At 36.3% G+C, this 12851-nt stretch overlaps 1 protein-coding gene across 1 annotated transcript; it reads left to right on the top strand.

Annotated features, from left to right (window-relative positions):
* The first annotated feature begins 9582 nt into the window (after positions 1-9582).
* Positions 9583-10272, top strand: LOC149529177 (uncharacterized). Its single transcript, XM_089808118.1, has one exon. The coding sequence runs from the start codon at positions 9583-9585 to the stop codon at positions 10270-10272; it is 690 nt and encodes a 229-aa protein (XP_089664244.1).
* Positions 10273-12851: the final 2579 nt, after the last annotated feature.

The following is a 12851-nucleotide window of genomic DNA, read 5'->3' as shown; positions in this document are numbered from 1 at the left end:
TAGAACATGTTGAATCTAATAGGATGTTAAATAGGATTGAAACTGAGGAGAAATTAGATTTCATGTCCCCTTCATATTCAGATACACAAGGTGAGTTGCAAACTTTTGATACATGAAACTTTTTTAATGAAGTAAAGTATGAAGCCTTCATGTTTCCAGTGTATAGCATGGATTAGTCATTTGTTCAAGATGGTTTTTAGATTAATTTTAGTTTGCATTAGCATGCTGATTCACTTTCTTAGATTGAGCATGATGTAGAAATTAATGTTGATTTGTATATGCACTATGAGAATGAAGGAAATTATTTTGTTTTTCCAAGTGAACTAATAGAGAGTATTAATTTGATTGATGAAACTAATGAGAAAGGTATTTTTAGCTTACCTCATTGTTACCAAAATTTCACACATGCTGAATTTTTACTTCAAGTGACGTCACAGAAAACATTGCAAAATAAAGTATTCATTTTCTATTCATTTTTATCATTTTGCAATCATTTATGAAACCATGCGCAAAAGAGATACAAATGTTCATTGTATAGATCATCACCGATACATACAATTTTCATTTTTTCAATATGAAATGAATTAACGTGCTGAATGGAGAAAATCTCACCCAAGCCGTGAGGATAATTGATTAATTTTCTTTCATCAAGAAATACATTAACAGATAAATATATACACGAAAGAAATAGGAATAGAGATAACCAGTCATTGCCTATTGCTTTGACTAGTTATGGTTTCTTTTCCTTCCGCACTTGTCCAGCTCCGAGCTCCACACTCTCCAGCAGCTACAAAAAACATAAAGCAACTGATGTTAGATCTCGAGGGATCTAAGAAATGACTACCTACCTCTATGACTACATATTCTACCTGTCAATGCATCCCATCATGAAAGAAAACAAACAGTGATATTGGCATTTAATGCTAAAAGAAATAAAACCATTCGTGAGTGTCATGAGCCTGTGCTCGAACCTCATAAGATATGCTATGAGATAGAGAAAATGAACAGACTAAAAAATTTGTATAATGAAGTTATTTATAGACATGTGCAACAAGCAAACAGGGATACCGAGGAATGCTTTTTGCATCTTTTAAACATGCATATCAAAGGACAAAATGGTGATATAATGGCAAGAATGACTATTTTATAGACAAAAATGGAATAGAAGAGCTGGCTGAATTCATTGAGAAAGGAAAATATGATTTTTCTTTCACTGGTGCTGACATTTTTACATCATGAGGTGGCTGACTTGAGGTTTTTTAGATTTTTCAGCATAAGATTCACCTTCATAAACATTGTCAATATAGAGCTACAAGGCCATGAAGACATGGTGCGAACAGGGAGTAGGAGCTAGAACACCAATTCTTGTAAATGAAAAAGAATCTTCTCCTATAAATTCATTAATAAAATTAAATGAAATTGGGAAAAGGAAGTGTGGTTTCCAAATATCCATCTCATACTTTGAAGGCAGCAGGATATTGCTATCAAACAGAAGCTGATGCTACAGGAGAACCCCCATTTTGTTTTTATCTTTAAATATGGAAATAAATATGACTTTCAGAATTAATCTTCCAGTACAACCTTTAAAAAATGATAAATACTGAAACATACACCTACAATAGCATATGCGAAGCACACACAAGAAAGCTCCTGTCAAACCCCTGCAACAAGCAATGATGCTCATCCAGATGTTCAGAAGACTGAAAATGTAAGTTTGATGGAAGAGCACAAGATTCCCAAAATTAAGTTCAAGATGCCAATAGAGTTTTCATTTTTGTGAGCAGCAGAGAAAACTAAATGAGATTGAAGTCAAACTGTAGAAGCAATGTAAGGAGGAGGAAGCTAAAGAAAGAAAATCTTGGTAGAAGGCTTGGAAGGGAGATGAGCAGTTAGAGGTGAGTTCTCAAAATAGAAGCAAAACAAGCACATTTTTTTTTTTGTTTTGTTTATGGACTGGCGTTTTAAAAGGAAAATTGCATATATTCAGCATGCATAGATAGAATTACTGAATGCAACAAAGAAAAACCCACATGAAAGGAAATAAAAAAAAAAAATGTTTTCAGTTTTTTTTAAGCATGCCAAGATAAAACAATGCTTATTGAGTGCATTTTTGTTCCATGAGTTGAGGTGTCTGGTGTTTAACTACAACAAAGATGGGGCAAAAATGGGGTCCAGAACCCATATAACAGCAGCAAATAGAAGTGAAATGGCACCCAAACAGCAAGCAAAATAATTTTGTGGTGGTCATAATCAAAAGACTCAACAATTTTGGATGACAAATATGCCTAGAAAATGCTCAGACACGAACCCCAAAAGCTTCAAAAAACCTTCAGCAACTTGTTCTTTTTCCTTCTATGGCAACCAACAAATAAAAAAGGAACAAATTTGAAAGAAAGGAGCAGAAAACGCACAACAGATCACCTTTCTCTCGTTTTCTTCTGTTATAGCAGCCCAACAGATAAAGACAAGGGAGAAATGAATGGCTTTACCTCCTACAGTAGTGATATCACATGAAAGTGCCTAGAAAGTCTAGATTCGAGCTACAAAATGTCATCACACAGGCTCCAACAAACCCTCGTTTTCCTCATGGCAGCAACAGAGCCTTCTCTAAACAATGAAAGTGTGAAAATGAAATGCTTTAATGTCTTTTAAGGTTTCATATGCTCATAGAAGCTTCTTCTTTCGGTCAGCATTTGTGAGAAATGTTTTGTTATAATATTTCCTAAGTCTTCTTTTCCTATCCCATGGGTGTTCCTTACTAAATGCCAAACATGGCTTTTCAAAGCGTACCTTTTATAAGGTATATAACTCTGTCGAACATTCTTGCCGTTTGCTTATCAAGGTAGAACAAGTGTTTTAATCCTATCACTTTTAATTGTCTATTATATTATTTATTATCTTTATTTTTACGTATTGACTGTATTAATGAGATTATTAAGTGATGCTTTTAGAGTCACTTTAATAATATCATTAATCTAATCAATATTTAAAATAATAAATATTTTTATCCTTTGACACTTATATCACTTATTAATAAAATTACATAGTCCATAATTTATTTATTTATAATATATATTATCAATTGTATTAATAATGTTATTGAGCGATTTAACTCATCACTTAATAATATCATTAATACAATAATCATATATATTATAAATAAATAAATGAATAAAGAATTGTGGATTATGTATTATTATTATTAATTGATATAAGTATCAAAGGCTTTTATGATTCATTTATCTAAATGTTGACTAGATAAATGAATTACTAATTAAATGTGATAAAGGATTAAAATATTTTCTTTAGCTTTAAAAGCCAAAACAAGATACTTTGGCATAGTTATTGGTCTAGTCTAGGAGAGTTATTGCATTCTTGAGACTTTTCGGGTTTGGCAGGAGTTTTGGGGCTACATTTATGAGGGGCAGTTGGTGATATTATTAGACCATGCCTTTTGGGCTATTTTGTACCCCTTTTTGAAGTCTTGTCAAGGACTCAAGTTGGCCTTTGGGGTTGAATCCGATCCAGCATTTATGGCTTTTGGTAAAATGCAGTTGAAAAAAGATGTTAAGTATGAATTTTTCAACTCATTTTAGAGGTTTTGATTTGTGTGGATGGAAGTTTTGTGGCTATTCTCTAAGTCCTGGACTTCATTCTACAAAGTCTGTAATTCTTTTTTGGAGATGTAATACAGGCTATAGCAGTGTGATTATGCTTGGTGAAGTTATCAGTGAGCCCCTTTTCTTTTCTACAATTTTTGTGTGCTTTTTAAATGATTAGATAGGTTAACTTGTGAATGTTTCATTATTCCTTGTTTTTCTATCTCATTTTAGCACCTTTGTGTAGAACAGTAAGTTTGTTTGCAATTTATAACATGTGTTTTTGGGTGAAATTAGTCAAAGGGAGGTATTAGTTTGTCTTTCTTTTTGTAGTTTTAGTGGAAAACCTTATTATAAATCATATGTGCAAGCCTTCTTAGGAAGTTGTGCTTCATCTGTGTTTCATAAAGCTATATTATCCTCTCTATCACATGTGGGTTACATTTCCATATCCCTCTTTGGTGTATCACTTCCTTAGTTCAGACTTAAGGTTTAGGTTTTGGTTTTCAGTATCTTCTTCCCCTTTTCCCTTAAGTTTTCTTTAAGTTTCAAGAGGTTATCATGGAGAGATTCAATAGGAGCCGGCCTAGAATCCGAAGGTTTCATCTCACTGCCCAGTCCCATATAGTGAAGTGAATCCCATGTTAAGTAAGGGTTACTGAATGTTTTTCCAGTTCAGTAAAGGGTGCAAATCCTAAAACTTAACAGTTTTGGCATGCCCAGTGGGACACGCATACATTTTCCAACTGTGCTAGTACAGTTGAAAGCCTTTTTTCAACCAACCAGCAGGAAATGATGAATTTATGAGAAAGATACAAAGATGAAGTTCTAGTTCTTTTGAATATCTATAGGTAGAAACTCCAAAAAGACATGGAAGGAGTCTTGCTAGAATGAAGCTAGCACCAAGAAGGCAACTATCAGCCCCTAGTTTTTGCATGTACAACAGAATAGGTCAAAAGAAAGTCAGACATTCAGTAAGTCCATCGGCAAGGGCTGAATTATTTGACATATCTGCTGATTCACCTACAGATTCAGCAAGTACTGGTTTTATACTAGCAAGTACAGCAAATACGAGCCTTCAACAAAGTGTTCTTGCTCGACAACAACCTATACGACAACAACCTGTGCAACAACCAGTACAACAGCCTCTACAAAAAGCTTCGCCAATGGTGAGGAAATTTTATTTTTTGCCTTTTAATCAAGGGAGTCCCTTGAATTTTTCCCAACATCATGACATACCACTTGCAACATTGAAGAGTTGGCCAAATTTTACTAGAGAAAACCAAACTACATCGTATGAGCACATAAGGGATGTTGCTACTTTGTGCAACATACATCATGTTATAGAGGAGGATGTGGCTACTAATTTGTTGGAAGCATCTTTAAAGGGGAAAGCATGACAATGGTTCAGAAGCCTAACTATTGGCTCCATAGGCTCATGGGATGCTTTAGGTGACGCTTTGACGAAGCATTTTGAGGACAAGTCTAACTTCTTATCGCTGGTAAAGCAGCTCACAACTATAAAGCGAGCGCCACAAGAGAAAATGATGGATTTTAACAATCAATTTCAAAGAACCTGGACTAGAATACCCATTACGGTAAGACCTTCAGCTGATCATGTTTTTCTTTATTATTTGAGAAGCTTAAATAGCGATATATTAGTAATGATTCAATCTATGGGAGCTTTTTCGCTACCTCAAGCTTATGATATCACCATTAGAGCTGAAAATAGTCTTATCCAGGCTAGTAAAATAGCGCCTAGGCCTCCAATGCCCATTTTTCAGGACATTCACCCAAATATACCATTGATAATTCCACCATTTAACCAATTACCTACTGTTCCCAGCCAAGAAATTACCATGGCAGGCCCTTCAGGTACTGCAGGCCCTTTACAAGAGCTGCAAGAGATAAAAAATAGTCAGCTCAAGATCGAAAACATGATGCAAACTTTTAGTAATGAGCTGGTCAATCTTAAAAAACAACAGTACCAGCCTAGACCACCTTACCAACAAAAGAATCTAGTTGCAAACCCACCTTACCAGTAGCAAAATCAAGGTCAGACCCAAGGAAATAGACAACTATTTCAAGGTCATGCAATGGGTTATAGGCAAAATATCAATCAAAGGCCTTTTTGACATTATAACCCGGCCCCTCTTAACACTACAAATCTAGTAAGAGACATAATACCCATGCAAAATAATGTTGCAATGGATTTTGAGTGGTGTTACCCTTGTAGTGAACTGCATAATCAGGCCACATGCACAAATAGAGTTATAAATCAGGCATTAATGGTACAAAATATAATGGCAGGATAGCAAAATGCCATTTATGATGCACCTGAACAGCAGCATGATGCACCTACTCCTGAAACTGGTTTCCTTAATTGGTAGAAAGATGAGTTTTGTGCAGTTAATAATGACTCACCAATATCAGCAAATAAATGAGCTAAGAAAAGAGCCCTTGAAATAGAGCAAATAGAAAATAAGGGTAGACTACCTGATATTGCTAAGCCATCATGAAGTGCCACAAATGCAGTGGGAGACACTCACATTCCTATCGCCAAGGAGACCATTCATAGGCCAGCAGAGCATGGTGTGATTAAAGCACATTAGAAATCCCACTTTGCTACACCATTTAATATCGTGGAGAACATGAAGAAGATGAACATGTCCATGTCAATGTGGGAGACTTTGGCCATCCCTGGTCAAGCGGATATCTTGCAAAAGGCTCTCTTGGATGAAGCAAATCTCGCAAGGGTGATGGATGAACCAGCAAGAGCAGTGTTAACCAGCGCTAATGAGAAGGAGGGGGACAACAATAAAATTTCCAAGGAGCCAAATAAGGTAACAAACCCACCCCCTTTCTATCTTTCCTTGATCATTGGTGATAAACTAGTCCATAACTGTATGGTAGATAGTGGAGCTACAAGCTCAGTCATGCCAAAAAAGATAGATGAACAGTTAGGACTAAGATACCAACCCATTGAAAAGGGTGTTTTTTAGCTTGATGGGACATCCGTGGGTACTATAGGCGTGATTAGAAATGCAAGTGTCACCCTTCATGCCTGTCCTAATTTTTCCATTCAACAGGATATCTATGTTATAGATTTACCTCCATACTTTGGAATCTATTTGTCTAGAGATTTCACAGCAAATATTGGTGGTTACCTGTCATTTGATTGGTCCCACATGCTTTTTAGGACTAGATGTGGTACAAAAGTGACAATCAAATCTGAGTTACTTGCAAAAAACCACAGAGAGCCTTATGTTCCTAGTGCTGTCAATGCGAACCTGCTTGCATTTGACCAAGCAGAGTGTCATACAGTTGTTGAAAGTCGAACCCAGCCAGATGATGTCCCAAATATTCTTCTTGATGAATGGGCATCAAGTTAGACCTATGAAAACCAATTTTATCATATGAAAAATGCTGACTTAGGGACCTATATTATACATGAACAAAATGAAGTTGTTCCCAATCTGGTCAAACCTGCCAATTAGTTGGGGGAGTCCCAAGATCAGCTATGGAGCACATTTTTTGATGGTTCAAGAGGTAAACAAGGTGCTAGTGGAGGTGTCATGCTAGTTTCACCTGACAATGATAGGTACTATGCTGCTTTCAGATTCAGTTTTTCTTGTACCAATAATATAGCAGAATAGGAAGGATTGATCGAGGGATTAGAATGGGCAAGAAAGCACGGTAATAAGTGCTTGAGGGTGTATGGTGATAGTGAACTTGTAGTAAATCAAATCAGATGTCTGAATGATGCAAAAAATGACATTTTAAAATCTTATAGACATTGTGTTTGGGATTTACTTGAAAATTTTGATGCATTTAATATACTGGCTATGTCTAGAAAAGAAAACCAACATGCTGACAGACTGGCAACTGTAGGAGCTCAGTATGATATTGTTAAAAGTGTTTCAACACATACTGATCAGCAGCATATTAGAGTTATTATCAAGCCTTCCATTCCTGATAATGATGTTAGTTGGCAAGTTTTTAACAGTGATGAACAAATTTTACAATTTTTGCTGGAAGAAGACATTTTTGCCAGTTCTACCTAGCAAAGATATAAAGATCAGTATGGTGATTAGGTGATACAACTAAAAAACAACAAGTTTCCAAAGGGTTTAGTAACGCTGGAAAGCATTTTTAATTCAGATGATTAGCTAAAACCTGGAAAAGCCAACTTGCTAGTCAAAGAGAACCAGTATGCAGATCTGGAAATTACACCGGGTAAATGCCTAAAATTTGGCAAAGTAAATTCAACTGAAGAGAAAGAAGCTTTTCTTCATTTGTTCCAAGAATTTAGTGATGTCTTCCCTTGGCAATACAGTGACTTAAAAGGATTCGATCCAGAGCTTGCACAACATATAATAGAGCTAGGACCAGCATCTAAACCAGTTCAACAAAAGAAAAGGCCAATCAATCCTAAGGTGGAACCTTTGATGCAGAAGGAGGTGTTCAGGTTGATTGAAAGTAAGATAATTTTCCCCATCAAAAACATGAGCTGGGTTGCTAACTTGGTCCTAGTAAGGAAGAAAAATGGAGAGCTACGACTATGCGTAGATTTTAGAGACTTGAATAGAGTCTTGTTGAAGGATAGACACCTGCTTCCATCCATGGAGTAGATATTACACTGTGTATTAGGGGCTGAATGGTTCTCTTTGCTAGATGGTTATTCAAGTTATAACCAAATCTTGGTAAAGGAGGAAGATCAGTTCAAAATAGCGTTTACAAAAAAATGGGGCCATGGAAATGGCTTTTAACAATTTGATGTATAGGTTCGTCCTGGTTTATTTGGATGATGCCACTATTTATTCACAAAAAATAGCAGATCATATTGATCACTTAAGATAGATTTTTGAGTGCTGTAGAAAGTTTGGCATCTCATTAAACCCAAACAAGAGTATCTTTTCAATGCATAAAGGGAAATTACTTGGATACATTGTATCTAAGTCAGGTATTACGATGGATCCTGAATGAGTTGCAGAAATTATGGAGTTGCCTCTACCACAACACAAGAAAGGTCTTCAAAGTTTCATTGGCCACATTAATTTTGTACGAAGATTTCTGCCTAATATTGCAGCACTTCTCAAACCATTAACAACTATGCTAAAAAAAAATGCAGTTTTCGTATGGACAAAGGAGGCCAAAGAGAATTTTTGGGCCATTAAGGATGCATTAGCAGCAGAACCCATTTTAATCAATCCTGATTTTGGTAAGGATTTCATTCTTTATGCATACAGTGGTCATGATGTGATTTCAGCTATGTTAGTACAGAAAAATGCGAAAGGATTGGAATAGCCAATCACATTCTTCAACAAAGGACTAGAAGAGTATGACAAAAGGTACAGTTTTTTTGAGAAAGATGTCCTTTCAGTTGTCAAAAGCCTTAAAAAGTTTTGACACTTGTTGACACATAACAAAGTCATTTCCAAGTGTCAAAGAATTCCTCTTGAGTAGAGATTTAAATGAGAAGCGCGCTGGTTGGATCACACGCGTCATGGAATATGACGTAGAAATATAGATAACCAAGTTGGTTAGAGGAAAGGGATTGTGCGAGCAAATCGCAGATAAGGATATTTCAGAGCTTGAAGAGAAAGCAAATGCTATTTTACTAATCGGTGCTTCTGGAAACAATAATGGAACAACAAGCTGGGTACAAGATATGATACATTTTTTGAAAACTAGTCAATATCCAGCCACCTTAGATCGAGCAAAGTGAAGGTATTATCGCTTGCATTCAGCCCCTTTTGTGCTGATAAATGACATTTTATACCAAAAAGACTTCAATGGAGTCCTTCTCAGATGCATATATTCAAATCAAACTGCTCAAGTGTTGCATGAATTTCATGATGGGCATTCAGGAGGGCATTTTTCTCCTAGAACAACAACCTACAAGATTCTTCGAGCTAGCTATTATTGGCCTGATTTATTTAAAGACTATAATGTACATGTCAAAAAATGCGCTAAATTCACCATGTTTGCAAGAAAAGAGAGACTGCCAGCTTTGCCCTTGCAGCCAATTAAGACCGAACAACCCTTTCAAAAGTGGGGCATTAACTTTATAGGGGCCATTAACCCCCCATCAAGTGTGGGTCACAAGTGGATCATTACAGCCACTGATTATTTCACATGCTGGACTGAGGCAATAGCATTAAAGGACGTAAATGAAACATTAGTCCTAAGCTTTTATGATGACATTGTGAACAAGTTTGGAGTGGCAGATTCCATTATCTCTGATAATGCACTTGCTTTCATTGGAATGAAAGTCACTAATTGGGCTTTTAATCATGGAATATATCTCAGTACAAGCTCAAATTATTACCTGCAAGGTAATGGATTAGCAGAATCTTCCAACAAGAACCTGATAAGAATCATCAAGCACAATCTGCAAGATAATCAAAGAGATTGGCATTCAAAATTGAAAGCTGCCTTATGGGTTGACATGATCACCCCAAAAAAAGTCATTGGAAACTCACCTTATAGGCTTGTATATGGGAAAGAGGCCAGATTGTCAATTGAGACAAAATTACTAGTGCTTGATCTTGCTACACAGCTGGTTTTATTTGAGGAAGGGGACCCTATGCTAGTGCAGTGTGCCCAGTTGATGGAGCTGGAAGAAACTAGGAAAAAGGCCATGGAAACCATGGAGTACCAGAAAATATAGATAAAGAAGAGCTTTGATAAGAGAGCTCGAGCTTGAGAATTCCATGTTGGCGACATGGTACTGAAGTGGGATGTTCTCAAGAGCAGACCCAGCCAGAACAATAAGTTTGATCATATGTAGGCTGGGCCATTTCAAATTGCTGAGTGTAAACAACACAATGCTTACCAGCTGGCTACCATAGAAGGAGACATCCTACCAATCCCTGTGAATGAGATCCACCTCAAACCATGTTTTGAGGTATGATTTTCAGTCCTACCTTGTACATAATAAGTTAGTTTCCCTTGTTTTCAATAAGTGCGTCTACATTTTAGTTTAGTTTAGTTTCTGTTCTAGGTTAGTTTCCTGTTTTGTTTGTAGTTTAGTTTAGTTAAGTTGCTGGTTTATGTTGTGGAAGCCATCATACCTGCTCATTTCATTCATGCATGCGTAAATATGTGTACTCAAATGCACACACATATCCAACATACACATACATACGCACACATATATCGCTGCAAATAAATGTTTGGCTGCCAGCCATACATATCTGCATACCCATGCATATGCTGCATATATGCATCCATTCAAGCCGACACGTTCACCCATACATCAACCAAATGGTCGACTATGACATTTTTGACTCCTAGAGTTGATACTTGAGTTTTGACCTTGCATACCCATCAATCCAATAAGAGTTTCTGGTCTTACTGAACTCACGTGCATGCATTCAAAACTGAACTAGCAACTTTAGAAGTCGCTTTTTGTCAAGTCTAGGTGCTAGGAATGCATAATCAAACTCTACGCTCGATGAATAAGAACAAATACAAAGCAAATTGGTCAAATGTCAAGCAGGCAGACATATAGTAGAAGTCGCCAAAAATGTTACCAAAATTTCACACATGCTAAATTTTTACTTCAAGTGATGTTGCAGAAAAAATTGCAAAAGAAAGTATTCATTTTCTATTCATTTTTATCATTTTGTAATCATTTATGAAACGATGCACAAAAGAGATACAAATGTTCATTGTATAGATCATCATTGATACATACAATTTTCATTTTTTCAATATGAAATGAATTAACGTGCTGAATGGAGAAAATATCACACAAGCTGTGAGGATAACTGATTAATTTTCTTTCATCAAGAAATACATTAACAGATAAATATATACATGAAAGAAATAGGAATAGAGATAACCAGTCATTGCCTGGTTATGGTTTCTTTTCTTGCCACACTTGTCCAGCTCTGAGCTCCACGCTCTCCAGCAGCTTCAAAAAACATAAAGCAACTGATGTTAGATCCCGAGGGATCTAAGCAATGACTACCTACCTCTACGACTACATATTCTACCTGTCAATGCATCCCATCATGAAAGAAAACAAACAGTGATATTGGCATTTAATGGTAAAAGAAATAAAACCATTCGTGAGTGTCACGAGCCCATGCTCAAACCTCATAAGATATGCTATGAGATAGAGAAGATGAACAAACTAACAAATCTGTATTATGAAGTTATTTATAGACATGTGCAACAAGCAAACAAGGATACCGTGGAATGCTTTTTGCATCTTTTAAACATGCATATCAAAGGACAAAACAGTGATATAATGGCAAGAATGACTATTTTATAGACAAAAATGGAATAGAAGAGCTGGCTGAATTCATTGAGAAAGGAAAATATGATTTTTCTTTCACTGGTGCTGACATTTTTACATCATGAGGTGGCTGACTTGAGGTTTTTTAGATTTTTCAGCATAAGATTCGCCTTCATAAACATTGTCAATATAGAGCTACAAGGCCGTGAAGACATGGTACAAATAGGGAATAGGAGCTAGAACACCAATTTTAGTAAATGAAAAAGAATCTTCTCCTATAAATTCATTAATAAAATTAAATGAAATTGGGAAAAGGAAGTGTGGTTTCCAAATATCCATCTCATACTTTGAAGTGATGGGGACACAACCCAAGCACAGAATGGACACAACAGGAAAAGGGAAATTGTATTAACTGTAAAAATAAGCTAGTACATTTAGTACAGAGAAAATAGACTTCAAAACATGCCCTAAGGGCTTACAATAGCACAAAATTGGAGATAATTTCTCCTTTTGGTACCTCCTCTCAATTTCCACTCTAAACTGCCTTTTACAATGCCAAAAATGTCCTTAAATAGACCCCAGAGGGTTAAGGACTAGGAGTACATTCTAGAAAGTGCTAGTAGGCATCCACCAACTAAGTAGAAGGCTCTAGAAGTCACGTTAGAAGTTGGTGCAAATCTAGAAGAATCCAAAAACGGTAATCGAACTTCTGGGAGGCATAACTTTTGAACTATAGCTCCAATTGACAAACCATTTACATTTTTGAAAAGCTCTCGAAGCGCTCTATAGCTCTATGGACCAGCTTTGCTCATCCCCCATTTTTTGGCCCTTTTAAAGGTCATTTAATGCCCCTAACCTAACTTTGAAGCATCCTTACGAGGTCTCCAAAAATTGAAAAACTACGATAACTTTCAAACCATGGGGCCTTTTGACCTGATTCTTTTTCTGGAATGCTCTAAATTGCAATTACATTCATCTAGCCAATTTACACCTCCTAGTTCACC

This window comes from Cupressus sempervirens, chromosome 11 (assembly GCF_028749045.1).
Source record: "Cupressus sempervirens isolate cs-2001-9-10 chromosome 11, ASM2874904v1, whole genome shotgun sequence".
NCBI lineage: Eukaryota > Viridiplantae > Streptophyta > Pinopsida > Cupressales > Cupressaceae > Cupressus > Cupressus sempervirens.
The sequence above is the reverse complement of the archived record's forward strand: the minus strand, read 5'-3'. Positions and strand labels throughout refer to the sequence as shown.

What these genes read in the sequence shown, in the direction of transcription:
- LOC149529177 (XM_089808118.1), top strand. Translation starts at nt 9,583, where the DNA reads ATGTTTGCAAGAAAAGAGAGACTGCCAGCTTTGCCCTTGCAGCCAATT.